This window comes from Mobula birostris, chromosome 3, assembly GCF_030028105.1.
Source record: "Mobula birostris isolate sMobBir1 chromosome 3, sMobBir1.hap1, whole genome shotgun sequence".
Classification (NCBI taxonomy): Eukaryota; Metazoa; Chordata; class Chondrichthyes; order Myliobatiformes; family Myliobatidae; genus Mobula; species Mobula birostris.
Genome location: NC_092372.1, coordinates 81280838 through 81300815, shown reverse-complemented (window position 1 = coordinate 81300815; position 19978 = coordinate 81280838). Strand labels below are relative to the sequence as shown.

At 41.1% G+C, this 19978-nt stretch overlaps 1 protein-coding gene across 2 annotated transcripts in view; it reads right to left on the bottom strand.

Moving 5' to 3' along the window:
* The window catches only part of LOC140195135 (coiled-coil domain-containing protein 149-like), a 100918-nt gene that overhangs the window by 41001 nt on the left and 39939 nt on the right, over positions 1–19978 (bottom strand). For both annotated transcript variants that reach the window (XM_072252950.1, XM_072252951.1), the window contains exons 5-6: positions 11031–11147; positions 7761–7933 (exon numbers count right to left, since the gene is read on the bottom strand). In XM_072252950.1, the coding sequence (XP_072109051.1) occupies positions 7761–7933; positions 11031–11147 (290 nt within the window). The remainder of the gene's footprint in view (positions 1–7760; positions 7934–11030; positions 11148–19978) is intronic.

Here is a 19978-nt window from a genome sequence, read left to right as displayed (position 1 = left end):
GTGGAGTGAGAGAGAGACTGTGTTGGGCACCACTCCTCACACAGACATTTTCGCAGTATTTTTCCCTTTTTAATTTACGAGGTCGAGTTGCGATCTTGACACTCAACCCGGCACGGATGGAAAGTGTACTCGGGAGTGGATTGACTGGTTTTAAACTTGGGAACCTCTGCTCCCGGGTCCAGCGCTGATGTCATTGCGCCACCAGCCGGCCCAAAACACAAATTTTCTTCTTTTTAAACCATTCTGTTGTTGATTTACTCTGGCCTTTCTAATTACCATCTTGTTGCATCATCCAATTTCTATTAAGCTACAGGTAATGGACTGCTAACGACATTCTCCTGTAAAATGTCTTGATACAATTTTGAATTCATTGTTCCCTCAGTGATTGCAAGCTGTCCAGGCCCTGAGGCAGCAAAGCAGCTCCAAATCATGATGCTCCTTCCACCTTGCTTCACAGCTGGGATGAGGTTTTGGTGTTGGAGTGCAGTGCCCCTTTTCCTCCAAACATAACAATATGCATTTCTGCCAGAAAGTTCAAATTCTGTCTCATCTGTCCACAGAACATTGTTCCAGACGTATTGTAGAACATCCAGGTGCTACTTTACAAACTTGAGATGTGCAGCAATGGGTTTCTTGGAGAGCAGTAGTTTTCTCTGTGAACGCCACTCTTGTTCGGTGTTTTTCTTATCGTGGACACATGAACAGAGACTTTAACAAGTTCTAGAGATTTCTGCAGGTCTTTTGGTGTTACCCTTGGGTTCTTTTTCACCTCCTTCAGCATTGCACCTTGTGCTCTTGGTGTGATCTTTGCAGGATGCCCACTCCGAGGGACAGTAGCTAAGTACTGAGCTTCCTCCATTTATAGAGTCTCTTACTGTGGACTGATGAACATTCAGGTTTTTAGAAATGCTTCTGTAGCCTTTTCCAGCTTCTCTACAATTCTTTTTCTAAGGACTTCCTAAAGCTGTTTCGATTGCGGCAGGGTTCACATAAATAAATCTTTCTTGAGAAGCGGAGGCTCTGACAGTAACCTGACTTTGTGTGTATTTTTTTTATAGGGCAGGACGCCTCTACATCCCACACCTCCAATCTCATCTCATTGATTGGAACACCTGACTCCAAATAGCTTTCGTAGAAGGCATTACCCCAGAGGTTCACATACTTTTTCCAACAAATACGTGTTGGATCGTTTTCTCAATAAGTAAATGAACAAGTATAATTTTTTTTGTGTTATTTATTTAATTGGGCTCTTTTTATCTAATTTTAGGACTTAGGATGAAGATCTGATCACATTTTAGGTCATACTTATGCAGAAATAGAGAAAACTCTACAGGGACCACAACTTTCTAGCACAATTGTAGGCCTGAAGACAGCCACCATGAGATCATTCATGTGAGGTTCTGCTTCCTTTGGAATTTCATCAATCACATGTCAACTCATCTCTCATCAGAATAAACAATACTATCCATACCTGTTTTCGAATGATTGGAACTGATACACTAAGTTTCATTCAGCGTAATCAGCAGGGGTTTTTAGTTTTAATTGCTTTATCACCTTGACCCTAACAAACAGATTAACTCCATCACAGAGGCAGACGTGAAGCCAAGTTCCTTTTTAGAGACAGATAGACATTTAAATAAGATCGATTACAGATAGAGACCTATGTAAAAAATCTATCCTCGAGACAGATCTATATGCAAGATCTAACTCAGAGACAGACCCATAGATAATGCTTATTGCATGAATTGACCTGTGGACTACTTTGAAGACAAGGCTATAAACTAGACTGTTTTCAAAACAAAACAGATCTCTTTTACAAAACTGACTTCCAAGCAAGTTAGGGAACAGGGAGAGAAGTGGGTAGATAGGTTACTTCAGTGGAGTTTTGTGAATGGAAACTAAGAGCTAAAGAGTCTTAAAACCTTTCCTTTTTGGTGCGCACATTTACATTTGCTCCACAATGCAGACATCCCACCCTGCAAAAACTCATTTCAGGGAGGTAGCACCATCAATTTGCGGGAGATTCCTGGAACTTCCGGGAGAGGTGGGATGTCTGCAATAGAGTAACTCCTCAACAGCTAGTCAGCTAGTTTAAGTAATGTTAGCTATGCTAATGAACGAATGACACCTGTTAAACTCACCTCAACATGTTTTTTACAGTCTTAACCCACCATGGGCAATAGAAAAGTCACTGTTGCAAACAGTGCAGTGAGCAACACTGTCATTACTTTTGACCCCTATTAGGCAGGGGTACACTTTAGGGTAGTCTGGGGAGACGTACGTTTTACATTTTCTTTTTTTTTTGGAACACTCTGTCATGGCGCACTCTCGCTCTCTCTCTCTCTCTCTCTCTCTCTCACACAGTCACTCTCGCTCGTGCGCTCTCTCTCGTGGTCGCTCTCGCTTGCTTTCTCTCTCGCTCTTGCTCGTGCACTCTCTCTCTCTCTCTCATAGTCGCTCTCGTGCGCTCTCTTGCCTTCTCTCACTTGCTCTCAAAAAATTGATTTCCATGACATTGCATATAATTTGTGGGCATCAGGGAGCTACTATTAATATGTGGGACACTCCCGGAACTTCCGGGAGAGGTGGGATGTCTACACAATGGAAGCTTATAAAGTGCCTTACATGGCATCTTCTGACTGTAGATTCTCTTTCTGTTATATATCCAACAGCAATGCCTCCTCACTTATTCTTCCTGAAGCTATATAATTATGATAGGGAAGTTATCTCTGAAACTAAGCTAAGTGAAACTAGCACTGTTTGATTCACACTAGAATTAATCCTGTTCAAAATCAGATGGGTGTAAACTGCACTCGTCTCAGGAAACTCACACTTTTGTTATTTAAGTGTGACATTTATACTCTTACAAAGCATCACTCACTGGCTGAAATATTCAAGTGGGACTGAAACTGTCAAAAGGAAGTCAAAAGAAAGATGAGTCTTATTGTGAGATGTGACCTTTTAAACAGAAAGAAAAAAAATCAAGATCTGAAAATTAAGTTTAAAAATAGGACACTGGGCCTTTATCTTGGGTGTGAATGCAAATCCTTAAATGAAACATAAGGACTGGGACAACAGGAGAAGATACTGACAATGGTGACTGCCATCTTCTTTTAGTAATTGGGTACTATGAGGTTTTTGGAAAGTTTCAAATATATTCTGTGTTCTCATTGAGGACACTAGGCACCCTAATCTTTGTGGGTGTGCACAAAGGACATTTAAGTCTAACTACTCAGTAACTTCCCTTTATCTCCACAGATTAGGGGGTCACCATTTAAATTAGAAATTTTGTGCTAAAATTGTCTATAAACATTGGTTAAAATGTCTGTAGTCAAGTAATGCAAATATGGCAATTAACCAGTACCACATATGTAGCTGCATTACCAGAAGAAAATTTAATCATGGCTATTTAGATAATAGGACAATTTCATCCTGAACCATATTTTCTTATTGTATAATATTGAGCCTATTGAGGCATTCAGGTTAAATTAGCTTTATTTAAAGTTGTGTAAATTTAAATTCCAACGTTAACTGCTACTGAAAGAATATATCAGACAGCTGCACATGTCAATTTGCCCCTGATGGAATTTCCATTTCCATTTACAGAACTTGCTAGTGTACCTTGCTTGAATTTTATGATCCCACATCAGAACACCAAGGGATAAATGTAAATCAGTAGGAGGATGGAATTAAATTTCAGGTGCTTCACTGTGCATGCCCCCATCAGCAAAAATTAGGTGCCTATTTCTGCAGTATATAGAAACATAGAAAATAGGTGCAGGAGTAGGCCATTCGGCCCTTCGAGCCTGCACCGCCATTCATTATGATCATGGCTGATCATCCAACTCAGAACCCCGCCCCAGCCTTCCCTCCATACCCCCTGACCCCCGTAGCCACAAGGGCCATATCTAACTCCCTCTTAAATATAGCCAATGAACTGGCCTCAACTGTTTCCTGTGGCAGAGAATTCCACAGATTCACCACTCTCTGTGTGAAGAAGTTTTTCCTAATCTCGGTCCTAAAAGGCTTCCCCTCTATCCTCAAACTGTGGCCCCTCGTTCTGGACTTCCCCAACATTGGGAATAATCTTCCTGCATCTAGCCTGTCCAATCCCTTTAGGATCTTATACGTTTCAATCAGATCCCCCCTCAATCTTCTAAATTCCAACGAGTACAAGCCCAGTTCATCCAGTCTCTCTTCATATGAAAGTCCTGCCATCCCAGGAATCAATCTGGTGAACCTTCTTTGTACTCCCTCTATGGCAAGGATGTCTTTCCTCAGATTAGGGGACCAAAACTGCACACAATACTCCAGGTGTGGTCTCACCAAGGCCTTGTACAACTGCAGTAGTACCTCCCTGCTCCTCTACTCGAATCCTCTTGCTATAAATGCCAGCATACCATTCGCCTTTTTCACCGCCTGCTGTACCTGCATGCCCACTTTCAATGACTGGTGTATAATGACACCCAGGTCTCGTTGCACCTCCCCTGTTCCTAATCGGCCACCATTCAGATAATAATCTGTTTTCCTATTTTTGCCACCAAAGTGGATAACTTCACATTTATCCACATTAAATTGCATCTGCCATGAACTTGCCCACTCACCCAACCTATCCAAGTCACCCTGCATCCTCTTAGCATCCTCCTCACAGCTAACACTGCCACCCAGCTTCGTGTCATCCGCAAACTTGGAGATGCTGCATTTAATTCCCTCATCCAAGTCATTAATATATATTGTAAACAACTGGGGTCCCAGCACTGAGCCTTGCGGTACCCCACTAGTCACCGCCTGCCATTCTGAAAAGGTCCCGTTTATTCCCACTCTTTGCTTCCTGTCTGCTAACCAATTCTCCACCCACACCAATACCTTACCCCCAATACCGTGTGCTTTAAGTTTGCACACTAATCTCCTGTGTGGGACCTTGTCAAAAGCCTTTTGAAAATCCAAATGTACCACATCCACTGGTTCTCCCCTATCCACTCTACTAGTTACATCCTCAAAAAATTCTATGAGATTCGTCAGACATGATTTTCCTTTCACAAATCCACGCTGACTTTGTCCGATCATTTCACCGCTTCCCAAATGTGCTGTTATCACATCCTTGATAACTGACTCCAGCAGTTTCCCCACCACCGACGTTAGGCTAACCGGTCTATAATTCCCTGGTTTCTCTCTCCCTCCTTTTTTAAAAAGTGGAGTTACATTAGCCACCCTCCAATCCTCAGGAACTAGTCCAGAATCTAACGAGTTTTGAAAAATTATCACTAATGCATCCACTATTTCTTGGGCTACTTCCTTAAGCACTCTAGGATGCAGACCATCTGGCCCTGGGGATTTATCTGCCTTCAATCCCTTCAATTTACCTAACACCACTTCCCTACTAACATGTATTTCGCTCAGTTCCTCCATCTCACTGGACCCTCTGTCCCCTACTATTTCTGGAAGATTATTTATGTTCTCCTTAGTGAAGACAGAACCAAAGTAATTATTCAATTGGTCTGCCATGTCCTTGCTCCCCATAATCAATTCACCCGTTTCTGTCTGCAGAGGACCTACATTTGTCTTTACCAGTCTTTTCCTTTTTACATATCTATAAAAGCTTTTACAGTCCGTTTTTATGTTCCCTGCCAGTTTTCTCTCATAATCTTTTTTCCCCTTCCTAATTAAGCCCTTTGTCCTCCTCTGCTGAACTCTGAATTTCTCCCAGTCCTCAGGTGAGCCACTTTCTCTGGCTAATTTGTATGCTTCTTCCTTGGAATTGATACTACCCCTAATTTCTCTTGTCAGCCACGGGTGCACTACCTTCCTTGATTTATTCTTTTGCCAAACTGGGATGAACAATTGTTGTAGTTCATCCATGCAACCTTTAAATGCTTGCCATTGCATATCCACCGTCAATCCTTTAAGTGTCATTTGCCAGTCTATCTTAGCTAATTCACGTCTCATACCTTCAAAGTTACCCCTCTTTAAGTTCAGAACCTTTGTTTCTGAATTAACTATGTCACTCTCCATCTTAATGAAGAATTCCACTATATTATGGTCACTCTTACCCAAGGGACCTCTCAGGACAAGATTGCTAATTAACCCTTCCTCATTGCTCAAAACCCAGTCCAGAATAGCCTGCTCTCTAGTTGGTTCCTCGACATGTTGGTTCAAAAAACCATCCCGCATACATTCCAAGAAATCCTGTTCCTCAGCACCTTTACCAATTTGGTTCACCCAATCTACATGTAGATTGAAGTCACCCATTATAACTGCTGTTCCTTTATTGCACACATTTCTAATTTCCTGTTTAATACCATCTCCGACCTCACTACTACTGTTAGGTGGCCTGTACACAACTCCCACCAGCGTCTTCTGCCCCTTAGTGTTACGCAGCTCTACCCATATCGATTCCACATCTTCCCGGCTTATGTCCTTCCTTTCTATTGCGTTAATATCTTCTTTAACCAGCAACGCCACCCCACCTCCCCTTCCTTCATGTCTATCCCTCCTGAATATTGAATATCCCTGAACGTTGAGCTCCCATCCCTGGTCACCCTGGAGCCATGTCTCTGTGATCCCAACTATATCATAATCATTAATAACAATCTGCACTTTCAATTCATCCACCTTATTACGAATGCTCCTTGCATTGACACACAAAGCCTTCAGGTGCTCTTTTACAACTCTCTTAGCCCTTATACAATTATGCTGAAAAGTGGCCCTTTTTAATGCTTGCCCTGGATTTGTCAGCCTGCCACTTTTACTTTTCTCCTTCGTACTTGTTGCTTCTACCCTCACTTTACACCCCTCTGTCTCTCTGCACTGGTTCCCATCCCCCTGTTGTGAACTAACCTCCTCACGCCTAGCCTCTTTAATTTGATTCCCACCCCCCAACCATTCTAGTTTAAAGTCACCTCAGTAGCCCCCGCTAATCTCCCTGCCAGGATATTGGTCCCCCTAGGATTCAAGTGTAACCCGTCCTTTTTGTACAGGTCATGCCTGCGCCAAAAGTAAAAATAATCTTCAGTGTGAAAATGTGGAACAAAGAATATACTCCATGAGTGAGGAATATGCGACACCTTTCTCATAAATGAAATAATTCTCCTTTGCTTCCCACTGAGTATCTATACAATGTATGGTTCTGTTTTAATTCCTTTTTAGAACTGACACTATTGCAGCACAGAGCGTGCCCTGATGGTTTTCTGTAGACTACATGTCCTGCCTTTCATTTTCTTCCTGAGGAGACGCCAAATGAAAATGCCTCTAAATGGAGATAGCTTGACTGAGGGACCTGGATCAATCAGTGGTCTGTGCGAAGCAGACCAGCTCTCAGTAAAGATAGTTTCAGAGATCTTAATATCCTAAGGACAAAAAAAAGGAAAGGAGCTAATTTAACAGTTCTCATCAATATCCACTGGAAATTAAGTCTACATGGTAAATTGATGAGGACAAGACTAGACTTGCCCATAGTAATTTATATGTTAAGCTTCATATCCAGCACTCTGTGGCCAAACTCACGGGTGAAAAATGAACAGCAAGTAAAGTGCCAACAGTGAGTGGATGTTATGCAACCATGTGCTAACAACAGCCAATCTCAGGAGGGGAAACAATAAGTCAGAGAGTTGTTGTACAGGGAAAATACAAGTTATCTCATGCATTTATAATAATATATCATACATTTCTATTCTCTGACAATGAGCACACATATAGTATGAAGTAGTTGTCATTTCCTAGCTGCCAAAAGAATGAGACAAAAGAGAATGGCTCAGAATCACCTGTTCTCCATGCACAATGCATCAACATCAATTATACGGTTTTCATGTCCTCCAAGAATATGGTTAATCTCTTGATTTAGACGGTCAGATTTCTCCTGGTAAAAAGAGCGCTCAACCTTAACATCCTGAAGCTCATCCATTGCTGCTTGGTAGTCGTGATCCAACCGTTCAATCTGTAACAAAATAAAATTATTGGCAAATTACTCTATACTTGAAGACAAAGTCAGACCATTTACCCGAAACATTGCAAACAGATTTGTACATAAATTTTAAATTGCAGACCTCTTCTAATAAAAGCATCCATTTTTAAAACCGAATAATTTCTTACACGTCTGTATTCAGCAACAATTTCCTTCAGCCGAAGTCCAGCTGCAGGACAGCGAGTTTGCATTTGTATGCATGTGGTCAGCTGCATAACTAGGAAATTTTATTGGGATCCTGGTCTTCTAATTAGAAACACAATTACTTGTCAGTAATATAGATGGTACTGTGGCAGAGCAGCTACCACTGCTTGTTCATAGTTCTTGGGATCCAGGTTTTAATCCTAATCTTAGCTGCTCTCTGAGGGGAGTTTGTAGGTTCTTCCCATGACCATGTAGGCTAACATAATTTTCAGATTCATACGAAGATTCATTTAACACATGTACTTTGAAAGATGCAATGAAATGTGTCATTTCTATCAGAAACCAATACAATCTAAGTGTCGCCACACATTCTGTTGCCCATGATGTTTGCAGAACACACAAGTAACAACAACAGTCACAAAAAACAACCGTGAAACAAATCCCTTAACTCCCTCCCACCCACAAGCACACATCTACACACACATACAAACGGTCTTTGAACATCAGGACAGATCGTTTCTGAGCCTCCAGCAGACTCCTGGATTCACAGACACTAGGTGTCACTTCTGGACTTCTGATCAACCTTTGGGCTTTGATCCTCAGTATTAACCCCAGAATTTGCCAATGGCAATGAACGTAGACCCTGAGCTCCATGCCTCGAACTCTGGACTCCCTGACGATGGGATCCCAAACACTAAGCCTTGAACTCCAGTCTCACCGATGTGTAACTAAGGGCTCACCAACCCTCGTGCCTCCTGCCCACAAGGAACCCAGATCCTGGAATTCACTATCAACTTGATAACTGGGATTGGGGGTAGCGAGTGAAGGCATCAGCCCTCATCCTCATTGGTCTGCCGGCCCAACATCTGACCACAGGTATCCTTTATCACACATCCACATTGCTGGTCTTTGAATGCAAAGTGCAGAGTGGAGGACTAGACTCTGGCCTGACCTTTACTACCCCACATCCCTGTCTTTAAACTGACCTCTAACTCCTCTCACTGTCCCCTTAACCTTCCCTTTAAGCCTAAGAAATAACTAAATCTGAACAAAGACCTCGACGGAGACTGCAGCTCTAGTCTGGAAGACCTTAAGCTCAGGGTTTTTGCTAAGCCACTATAAATTAGCCCTTCGTCTATCTGGCAAAGGTACTACCACAGTGTGGTAGGGTACAGTGTTCCAGGATTGAGGTTCATCATGATAAAAGGATAGTGACGCATTTCCAAATCAGAGTGATGAGGAATTTGGAGGGGTGCATGCAGGTCGTCAGAGTTGCACATGCCGGGAGCCCTTGCTCTTTGCATGATTCAAAGGTACAGTCAGAATAGGCACGACAGGCAATTGCAGTTCCCCCACCAACACCCCTCCACCCACAACTACCTCCATCCTCATCCTCTTAACCATTATGACAATGATTAAGTAATGAGGAAGCATAAAAAAATTCAATGACAGAGTCACATGAAAGAATAGCTGGCATGAAATGACCATCACACTTACAAAGCAATACACTAAATCTGTTGTGCACAATGTTTTTGTGAAGAAGACCAAATCATCAATGCAAAACACTTCCGTCAGCCACTTACGTTAAACATGTTTTGTTTTGGCAAGCAGTATTCTTCCAAAAGAGCCTCATGGAACTTATGTCATTGGTGATCATTTTCCGCCCTTTTTTCCAATAACGCTTGCTCTGCTGGACACCTTTCCTTTCTCAGTCCACATTTTCTTCTGTGGTAACTTTCCCACCTTGTCCCTCTGCATCAACCAATACCTCACAACCACGTTCTGCTCCCCACTTTCACCCCATGCAAAGTTCCTACCTACCTTGCCAATGAACTTCATGCTCTCCATGTTCTTTTTAAGATTCTGCAATCCCTTTGATTGCTCAGGAGAGGGTATATTTTTAAACTGAATAATCCCATTTGGCAGACAACCAGATTCCATAAAACTGGATCTGATTTGGTGGCTCCATAAGGTCTGTTCATTTTTCATTGAACCACTCAACCGGAAAGACTCTATGTTGACTATTTAAGTATGAACACACAGGCCGGCCAGATCCATCACAGAGGTCGGATTTGGCACACTGCCGTAGCTTATATTTATGACTTGGACTGAAGTTGTGGCTACTGCAAAGTTGGCAGAGAAAGATACAGATGCAAGCAGATATTAGTGAAATCTACTGTACATTAAATTGTTTGATCCAGATTTTAATGCTGTAGAGTTGGTTTGGGAATAACAAAACTGGAAAATGGAAGGAGCAGAACTAAACATTAACCTTATGCCTACGTATTAAAGTACATGGGATGTTAAAAGTTATCTTAACAGGTAATGACTAGCTAGCTGCTCTGGTAAAGACTGAGTTGCTAGGGGATAGTGAAGTAGGGAGGAAGGTAACAAGAGACTGGATAGTAGTTTATAACTTTATTTACAGTAACAGCATTGAACAGCATTCTATTCTACGCTGTAGTCTGCTGGGGCGGCAGGGTGAGAACAGCTGACGCCAAGAAGATCGATAAGCTCGTCAGAAAGGCTGGTTCCGTTCTGCGGAGTGGAACTGGATTCCCTGGTGGTTGTGTCTGAGAGGAGGATGCTGCAGAAGCTACAGAGCATTATGGACAATCCCTCTCAACCCCTCTGTGACATACTGGACAAACAGAGGAGCACCTTTAGTAACAGACTGAATCCAGTGAGGTGCACCACTGAACCCCACAGGAGATCCTTTCTCCCTGTGCCCATGAGACCCTACAACTCCTCCTCCTTAAGTACAGAAGTATACGCTTTCACTTTTTAATACACATTTTGTATTTTTTTGTACCACAATGCTTACATTTTGTATCTTAAAGTATATATTTCAGACTGAGCAACATTAATTTCCTCTCGAGAAATAAAGTTTTCTCTTAACTTAACAGCGTAGTTTCTTTTTTTTTACCTGCTCATGTGTTTTTTCCAACTGCTGAACAAGATCTTCACGTTCATGTGCAGGAAAATGGCGAGATCCAACTTCTTCATCACCTAAACGTTGTTTTGCAATAGTCATTCTCAGGAGCTCAAGGAAAAAGAAAATAGAGAGTCATCACCTGCTTGAAAGTCCAATTCAATCTTCAGAGCGCAGAGTTCTTAGCAGCATTTCGGTGACTGCAGTCTGCATTTCAGTTAACTATTCATTTAAAACAAACTAATAGCTTTGATCATCAAAACCAGAGTTTTAGTCTGTGCAACACTTTGATTTTCAGGAGGATGATTACTGGTCACTTTACAACCTTTGATATTAATTGCTTGTAAAGATCAATGGTCTTCTAACCATAGACTGATTTATGAACTTTCTAAAGTAGTTCACCGATGTAATGTGCAAAAATTTTTAAAAATCTTAATTTTGAGATAGCATTTAAGACCATAAGATATAGGAACAGTAGGCAATTCGGCCCATCGAGTATGCTCTGCCATTCAATCAAAGATTGATCCAATTCTCCCAGTCATCCCCACTCCCCTGCTTTCTCCCCATACCCTTTGATGCCCTGGCTAAACAAGAATGTATCTATCTCTGTCTTAAATGCACCCTATGACTTGGCCTCCACAGCTGCTCGTGGCAACAAATTCCACAGATTTACCACTCTCTGACTAAAGTAATTTCTCCGACTAAAGTAATTTCTCCGCATCTCTGTTCTAAACTGACGTCCTTCAATCCTGAAGTCATGCCCTCTTGTCCGAGAGTCCCCTACTATGGGAAGTAACTTTGCCATATCTGATCTGTTCAGGCCTTTCAACATTTGCAATGTTTCTATGAGATCCCCCCTCATTTTCCTGAACTCCAGGGAATACAGCGCAAGAGCTGCCAGACATTCCTCATACGGTCACCATCATCATTAGGTGCCATGCCCACTTTGAGCTTTGACTGCCATTTCTCTTTTTGAGTTTGCTCTGTTCATGACATCCTTGTTAGATATTCGTTTCGTCCATGATATTCTTTGCATCCCCCTCAAAAACCACACCTCTGTTGCTACAATTCATTTCCTCATGTTACTAGATATTGTCCAACATTCTGAGCCATATAACATAACTGGATAAACGTAAGGACTTATATTCTATAGGATTTGCTTTCTTCCGTCACCTTTCTTCTATTAGATTTTTGATTTCATCTGTCATCCATTTATTCTTTGTGCTTTTTTCTTTTTTAGGAATCACTGACTTTGCTGATTCTACCAAGGCATCCTTTAGAGAGTTAAATTTCATTTCTACATGATTTCTATCATCTTCAACAGATTCTACTTCTAGACTTGGAAATCTATTCCTTACTTCAATTGTAAATTTTTGTCTTAAGTTTTCTTCTTTAATTAATTGCAAGTGGTCAAGGGATTGTTCAGGTTTTTGCTTCTTTAGTTTTTTAAGTTTTACTTTTACATGACATACTACTGGGTTATGGTCACTATTACAGCCTGCACTTGGATATGTTTTGCATTGAGTCACTGAGTTTCTAAATCTTTGGTTTATAGTAATAAAGTCAATTTGATTTCTAGTGTTATCACCTGAACTTTTCCAGGCCCACAAGTGTCCTGGATGGTTTTTAAAGTAGGTATTCATAATGACCTGATTATTCATCTTGCACCATTCTATCCATTTCTCACCTCTTTCATTTCTTTCCCCTCGTCCAAATTTTCCTCTGGTATTTCCATCTTGTCCTACTTTAGCATTTAGATCTCTCATGATAATAACAGTATCTTGAGATTCGCATCCATTCTTTGCTTGTTCAAGCTCTTCGTAGAATTTATCTATATCTTCATTTGTTCCATCTGTTGTTGGTGCATATACCTGTATAATTGCTAAATCAAATGGTCGTCCTCTGAATCTAACAAGGAGCACTCTTTCTGATATTGCCCAATGTCCTAAAACACTTTTGCCATGTTTTCATCCATAAGAATTCGTACTCCATCAGTATGGGGTGTTCCACAAGAATAAACTAGTGTTTTATTTCTAATCTGACATGTTCCAGCACCTATCCAATGAACTTCACTAATTTCCATGATGTTAATCTTTAGTCTTTCCATTTCATTTATCACATTGTCCAATCTTCCTGCTTGATATAACGTTCTTACATTCCAAGTGGTAATAATTTTCTTTTGTGTTGCTTGAATTTTATGAGCAGTAGCTTGATGACGGTCGGGGATTCCCTGCTGGCCAGAATCAACCATACCGAGCGAAGCATCTTCAGAATTGTCTTGAAGATCCTCTTGACCCTGTTGTTGTATGATACATTTTGTGAGTTTGACCATGGTTTTCTTAGCAAATAGCAATGGTGATTTGCTATCGCCTACCTTTGGGCTAACTAAAGAAATCGCCATTTCTCTTCCCAAATGTTCATCTGCCTATACTATAGCCGTTGACATTTGAGGTCGTAGCTCATCCACCTTCTCCATCATAAGTTCAGTTACTGAACCTGCCGGATCTGCCGTTGGCCTTCGCACGTATCCTGAGCAGGAACCCTTGCAGGTGCTACCATTCCTGGGAACAATGAATGACTAAGGGGTAACTCCACTTACCCCAAAGCTCTGAAAGTCCCCAATCAGAGCCTCATCACCGGTTGCAGTTTAGAGTCATACCCAGGACTGACCTCATACAGTAACCCTTTCATTTATTAGTAAATACTTTCCCAGTATGTTAAATTGACCGAATAGAAATTATTTTTTTCCTTACTCTGTAAAACAGAAAAGGTGGATTATAAACTGTACAGCCTATGAGAATGATTGGGAAATTTTAACTAACCCTTCTCCATGTTAAGCAGGCAAGGAATGGGTTATTGAATCTGCTAAAGTTGTCTCCAACCCAATGCAGGCCCACCCACTTTTATTCCAACCATCATGGCACTTGAACCAGGAATGCAAGGTACTTCATTACAATATTTAAATTGGATACCTTTCCTGTGAATTTGGAAATCCTGCACAGTCAGAATATTTTCAAAAGGCATTTGATAAGGTGCCACACATGAGGCTGCTTAACATGATAAAATCCTATGACATAACAGGAAATATACAGGCATGGATAGAGGAATGGCTGACAGCCAGGAGGCAGCAAGTGGGAATAAAGGGGGTCTTTTCTGATAGGGGTGAAATAGGCTGTAACTGGGTTACCTGTCTGGACATGCCTGGACATGCCCCTCTGCTGACTGCTCCTGTGGCTCCTCCCACAGACCCCTGAATAAAGGCCATTGTGTCACCGCTGCTCCCACAGTCCAGGACAGATACTCAGCATGGACGTTGGTCCATTTACTGTTAATAAAAGCCTTTCAGTATTTACTCTACTTCCAGTCTTTTGGAGTAATTGATAGTGCATCAATTTTATTAAGAGTAATTTTAAAGAATGGATCCATGTCCATGCTGTATGTCTATTCTGGACTGTGGGAGCAGCGGTGACACAATGGCATTTATTCAGGGGTCTGTGGGAGGAGCCACAGGAGCAGCCAGCAGAGGGGCATGTCCAGGCATGTCCAGACAGGTAACCCAGTTACAACCTATATACATGGTTTACCACAGTTCCTCAGGGATCAGTATTGGGACCGCTACTTTTCACATTGTTCATTAATGATTTGGATAATGGAATTGATGGCTTTGTGGCAAAGTTTGTGGATGATATAAAGATGGATGGAGGGGTGGGTAGTGCTGAGGAAGCAATACGATTGGGCAAAAAGGTGGCAGGTGGAACACAGTGTTGGGAAATATACGATAATGCATTTTGGTAAAAGGAACAATAGTGTAGACTATCTAAATGGGGAGAAGGTTCAAACATTAGAGGTGCAGAGGGACTTAGAATTCCTTGTGCAGGACTCCCAGAATGTTAATTTACAGGTTGATACTGTAGTAAAGGCGGCAAATGCAATGTTGGCATTTATTTCAAGGGGAATAGAATATAACAGCAAAGAGATAGTGCTGAGGCTTGATGAGACACTAGTCAGACTGCACTTGGAGTACTGTCAACAGTTTTGGGCTCCTTATCTCAGAAAGGATGTGTTGTCATTGGAGAGAGTCCAGAGGAGGTTCACGAGGATGATTTCAGGAATGAAGAGGTTAACATATGAGGAGTGTTTGGAAGCTTTGGGCCTTTACTCACTGGAATTAGAAGAATGCGTGGGGATCTCATTGAAACTTCCTGAATGTTGAAAGGACTAGGTAGGGTGGGTGTGGAGAGTACATTTCCCACGGTGGGGGTATCCAGAACTAGATGGCACAGCCTCAGAATTGAGGGGGTGACCCTTTAGAACAGAGGTAAGGAAGAATTTATTTTTAGCAGAGAGTAGTGAATCTGTGGAATGCTCTGCCACAGACTGTGGTGGAGGCCAGGTCCGTGGGTATATTTAAGGCGGAAGTTGATGGTTTCCTGATTGGTCAGGGCATCAAACGATATGGCGAGAAGGCAGATGTATAGGATTGAGTGGGATCTGGGATCAGCCATATTGGAATGGTGGAGTAGACTTGATGGGCTGAATAGCCTAATTCTGCTCCTAGGTTTTATGGTTATTCCAAGGTTTAGGAATCTCTTCAGTAAAAGAAGTCAGATAAAGCAGTTCTTCATGGGAATAATTAGTGGTCAAGGAAGGTTTAGTAACCACAGCCACTCAATTACTTTTGGAGAGTGTTTTGTTTTGGAGAGAGTACCTGTTTTGAGAGAGTTTACGCAGTTGACAACATCAACATTCATGGCAGAATGGTTACTTTCACTTGATTTCCTCTGTTGAAGCAGCATAAATATATTAATGAGGGAGAAGGGAGCAACAGAAAAATCAATATCACAGGGGTATTACACCATTCTGTATTCCAGAATTACAGAGTGTGTAATTACACATCCAGGTATTCCGGAGACAGCTTCTCCTCTTCCTAGTCTCTGGAAGTTGGGACTGACTACAAAGATTAGAAGCTTCTAAGAAGACCTAACGGCTATCTAATGCTTTCAAAAACACCACCACTCTCAAGGTTTTATTTTGCCTCCAGCATCTTTCAGGATGATATTAGAGACATCATGAGTTTTAGAGACAGATGCAAATGTGTGCATAAGACATGGATTGCTTTCCAGTACTGCAGGGTTAGGTACTGTCCCCTGTGATCACAATGACCAAAACAACAAGGCGCATGGATTTATATCGCTGGCTGAAATTTCCACTATCAACTGCAGCCACACGACAATGCAAGTACCTTCAAATCAACCAGGCTCATCAATCTTCAGCTGACGTCCAAAACCAAGCACAAGTTCATCCTCGTCTATGTCAGACCTGCTTGCAGCAACTATCATACTGTGATGGACCGAATTCCCAATCTGTTTATGCTTGGAACATCTTTTAACAACAGCCTTTGACTATGAATCTGGCTGCTAATATGCAGGACAACTCCACGAATGAACTCTCCATTAAAATGTGACCCGTTTTAAAAACTGAGCAAGCCATCTTCATTAGTCAAGCTGCAATTCAAATGCTGGACAATCTGGAGACATCCAATTAACATTTCCAGAATGATACAGGTGTACTGTTTTCTGAACAACATAAAAAAAAGTGAGAAGTAGAAGTGTAAGAGGAACATAATTCATCTAATGAGAATATGAATATGAATAATCTTCAATCATAAATACTAAGGAAAAGAAGTCCAAACTGAAAGTGCATAACAAAATGATCTTCTATCTACCATTTTTCATGCTTCTATCACCCACGTACCTTCACCACCTCTTGTGTTAATAATGACTACATCATTTCCCATTACTGCATCACCGCCTTTGTCTTTAATGTATGTTACGCTTGGAAAAAATGATTTTCCGTTTGAACAATGTGTTCTAGGTCATGACTTCCTCTGCATTAATAATAGAAAACTAGAGTAATTTCTCATATAATGGACACTGGAGAAAGAAAGTTGATGTTCTCTCTCCATTTCTATCTACAATTCAACCGTGTTATTCCAACCAGAATTTAATTAACATTTCTAATGACTGGTAATGTTTATCACTGAACCTCCTTTTTTAAGTGAAGAGATTTGTAAAAAGTAACAAATATTTCCTTTCACTGTACCCTTGAAGTATTAAAGTGCTCCAGCACACAATTACGTTGACTAATGGTCTGAAACATACATATCTATTGCTGGCAGGTCAGAAGAGAACACCAACAAGGACCTTTTCATGTGTTTATGACTTCCACACCAATACATAGTAGGAAGGGAGGCAAGAACATACTGGAGGTCAGATGCAGTGCATCTGACTTCCTACTCAAGTACTAGACTCGACCACCTAGACTGAGATAGAATTCAGTCATGTTGAGCTGAGGACGCTATATTCTTTTTATTTTTGAACCACTGGCGGTACCGTTATGAGACACGGCCCCTTTTGTTTGAATTTGGTCTGAAGGAAGAAGATAAATGAAGCTAATTTGCAGATACCGTAACATTGGATCTCAACTACAGTGAGCTTGATCATCTGACCTATTTTCATTTCCAGTGCCTCTGAGCTTCTTCTCCCCCATTCCCAGGGCTTGTGGTCTGGCTGCCCAATTCCATAGGCCAGTCTCAGCGTTTCAGCAGCACACCAAACAAGTCAAACCAATCATGCTCGTGGACTGGAGAAATTAACCACAATGCAGCAAGGGAAGAGTATTGAAGAAAATGTATTGTCACTGAGGTAAAACATTCTTAAGGCATGGTTTAAGAACTAATAATGGCATTTTTGTAGTCAATTTCACCCCCAAAAATAGACATGCCTCCTGACTGATGTAAGTTATCACAATTAGATATTAACAAGGCTCCGTTTAACCTTGTCTGTCTTTGTCTCAACTCAGTTCGAGATGTTGAAGGTCAACCCAAAATTTAAGTTGAGCTTGTTTATCAGGGAAATATGTTATTTAATAAATGTTTTATTTCTTATCATTTTTACACAGTTTATAACATTTAAATGTTTAAATTCATTTATCCAATTTTCAATGTCTAATTATAAGAGATTTACAAACAGTTGCAAAGGCCGAAGGCTATCAGGAGAGTCAGAATGAAGTCTCAAGATCCATTGTCTGAGGCTGAATCATCACTTGTAGGTCACTCTGCATCACAGATATTCGTGGCAGTGAGGCCTGAAGTACCATTTGTCCCGGGAGCCATCTGAAGCACAGGTGCAGCTGCAGAAATTGCACAGGAGATGATGCAAAGCATGGGCATCATTCAGTAAGGTTTCACTCAATGGGCCAAATGGAAATGTTACAACAGAATGGAAGCAGGAACTGAGCTGTGATTTTATCAGTATTAAAGAACTTTTTGTGTGTAAATCCTTATTCATACACTAATTGTATCAAGTGAGCAGAAAAGCATCTGTTGGAAAGAATATCAAACCTCACAAGAATAATATCACAAGTGATCAGGCAGTCAACATTAATAATGACTAATAAACCTTTGGTTACACCCTTGGAGTTCTACAATCATATGTTAGTCTCCAAGAAGATGTAGCACAGTTTGATCAGAATAACACATGGCTAAAATTGTTAAGGGTTAGATTAGGTTACATGGATTTGGGACATTTACGTACTTTTTCATTTGAAATTTCAGGGAGTGATCAGAGGACAAATTCTATATAACTAAAGCAGTTACATAGTTGTTGGAGAAAATTAGAAGCCCAGACCCAGAGTGCATAAACATAAAGTTAGATTATCAGTGGTTATGCCAGAATGCGCATCTTCTCACAAAGGATAATGAAAATCTGGAATTCCTCAAAACATTGATGACATTAGATCTATCTAAAATAACAATGAGCTTTAGAACACCATGTTATTTCCAACACAATATTTTGTTAGAGTTGGCTAATTGAGGAACATGGAAACAAGACAAAGTTTTGTAATGTTGCTATACTGATCAGGCATAACTCAAAAGAGTGGCAGAACAGGTTCAAGGTTTGAATAGTCACTTCCATAATCTTTAGTGCAGAGTAAAACAGCATCTTTTTTAATGTGAAAATTTTGTACATTTGAAATGAAAGCTGAAAATAAATTGAAGAATATTATTGAAAGTTATCTTGGTGTAGGAAATTGAAAGACTTTCAGAATAATAAGTTTGCAAGATGTTTATAGTCAAGAAGAAGCATGCATATTAAATAGACATTGTGGTGACCCACTTTCTGGTACACACGAACCGGCTCACAACAGCGCGTGCAGGCAGAGGGCCGGCCCCAAAAAGGGCGCCAGGCCATCTTCACCAGCAGGGGGAAAATCCCGCGCGCAGAAAGGGTCTGGGAATATGCATTCCCCACAGCAGTCCCGCCCCAGGGAGGGCGGGAACGGGAAGGCTTTAAAGCGGGCCGCGAAGTTTGAATAAATCTCTTTCATCGCAACTCTAACTCACCGACTCCGTGTGGTTATTCTAGTGCTGTGTGTAGCACATCGCTACAACATCCTCTGAACTGGTTGAATAAATTCAAAAGAGAACATTTGTTAAAAACACAAGCTAAGTCTGAAGGAAGGGACTTCAAACTTCATGATAAAAGAGATATTGAAATAAAGAGGACATTTGAGACGAGAATCACTAAAAATCCAAAGTAAGCACTCAAAAGTTTTTACAGCAACATAACAGTACAAGAGTATTTGACAGATGAAAATGAAGAGAAAGTTGTAGACGTAACATTAGCAGAATTACTAAATGACTAATATATTGACTTTATGATATTCAGACTCCTTGAAGATTTTGGAATTAACATTGGAAGGCTATTTGGTAAGGTAGCAGATAGAGACCATTGGGCTATACACTCTAATATGGGTCAGAAAGCTGGTGCACAACACAGAGCCACCTTGCCATCATTCCACTCATGAGCCTCCAGAAAATCCTCCTTATATTCTGGCCAAGAAAGATCTCAAACCACACCCTACTCCTTCAGTGTCATCAA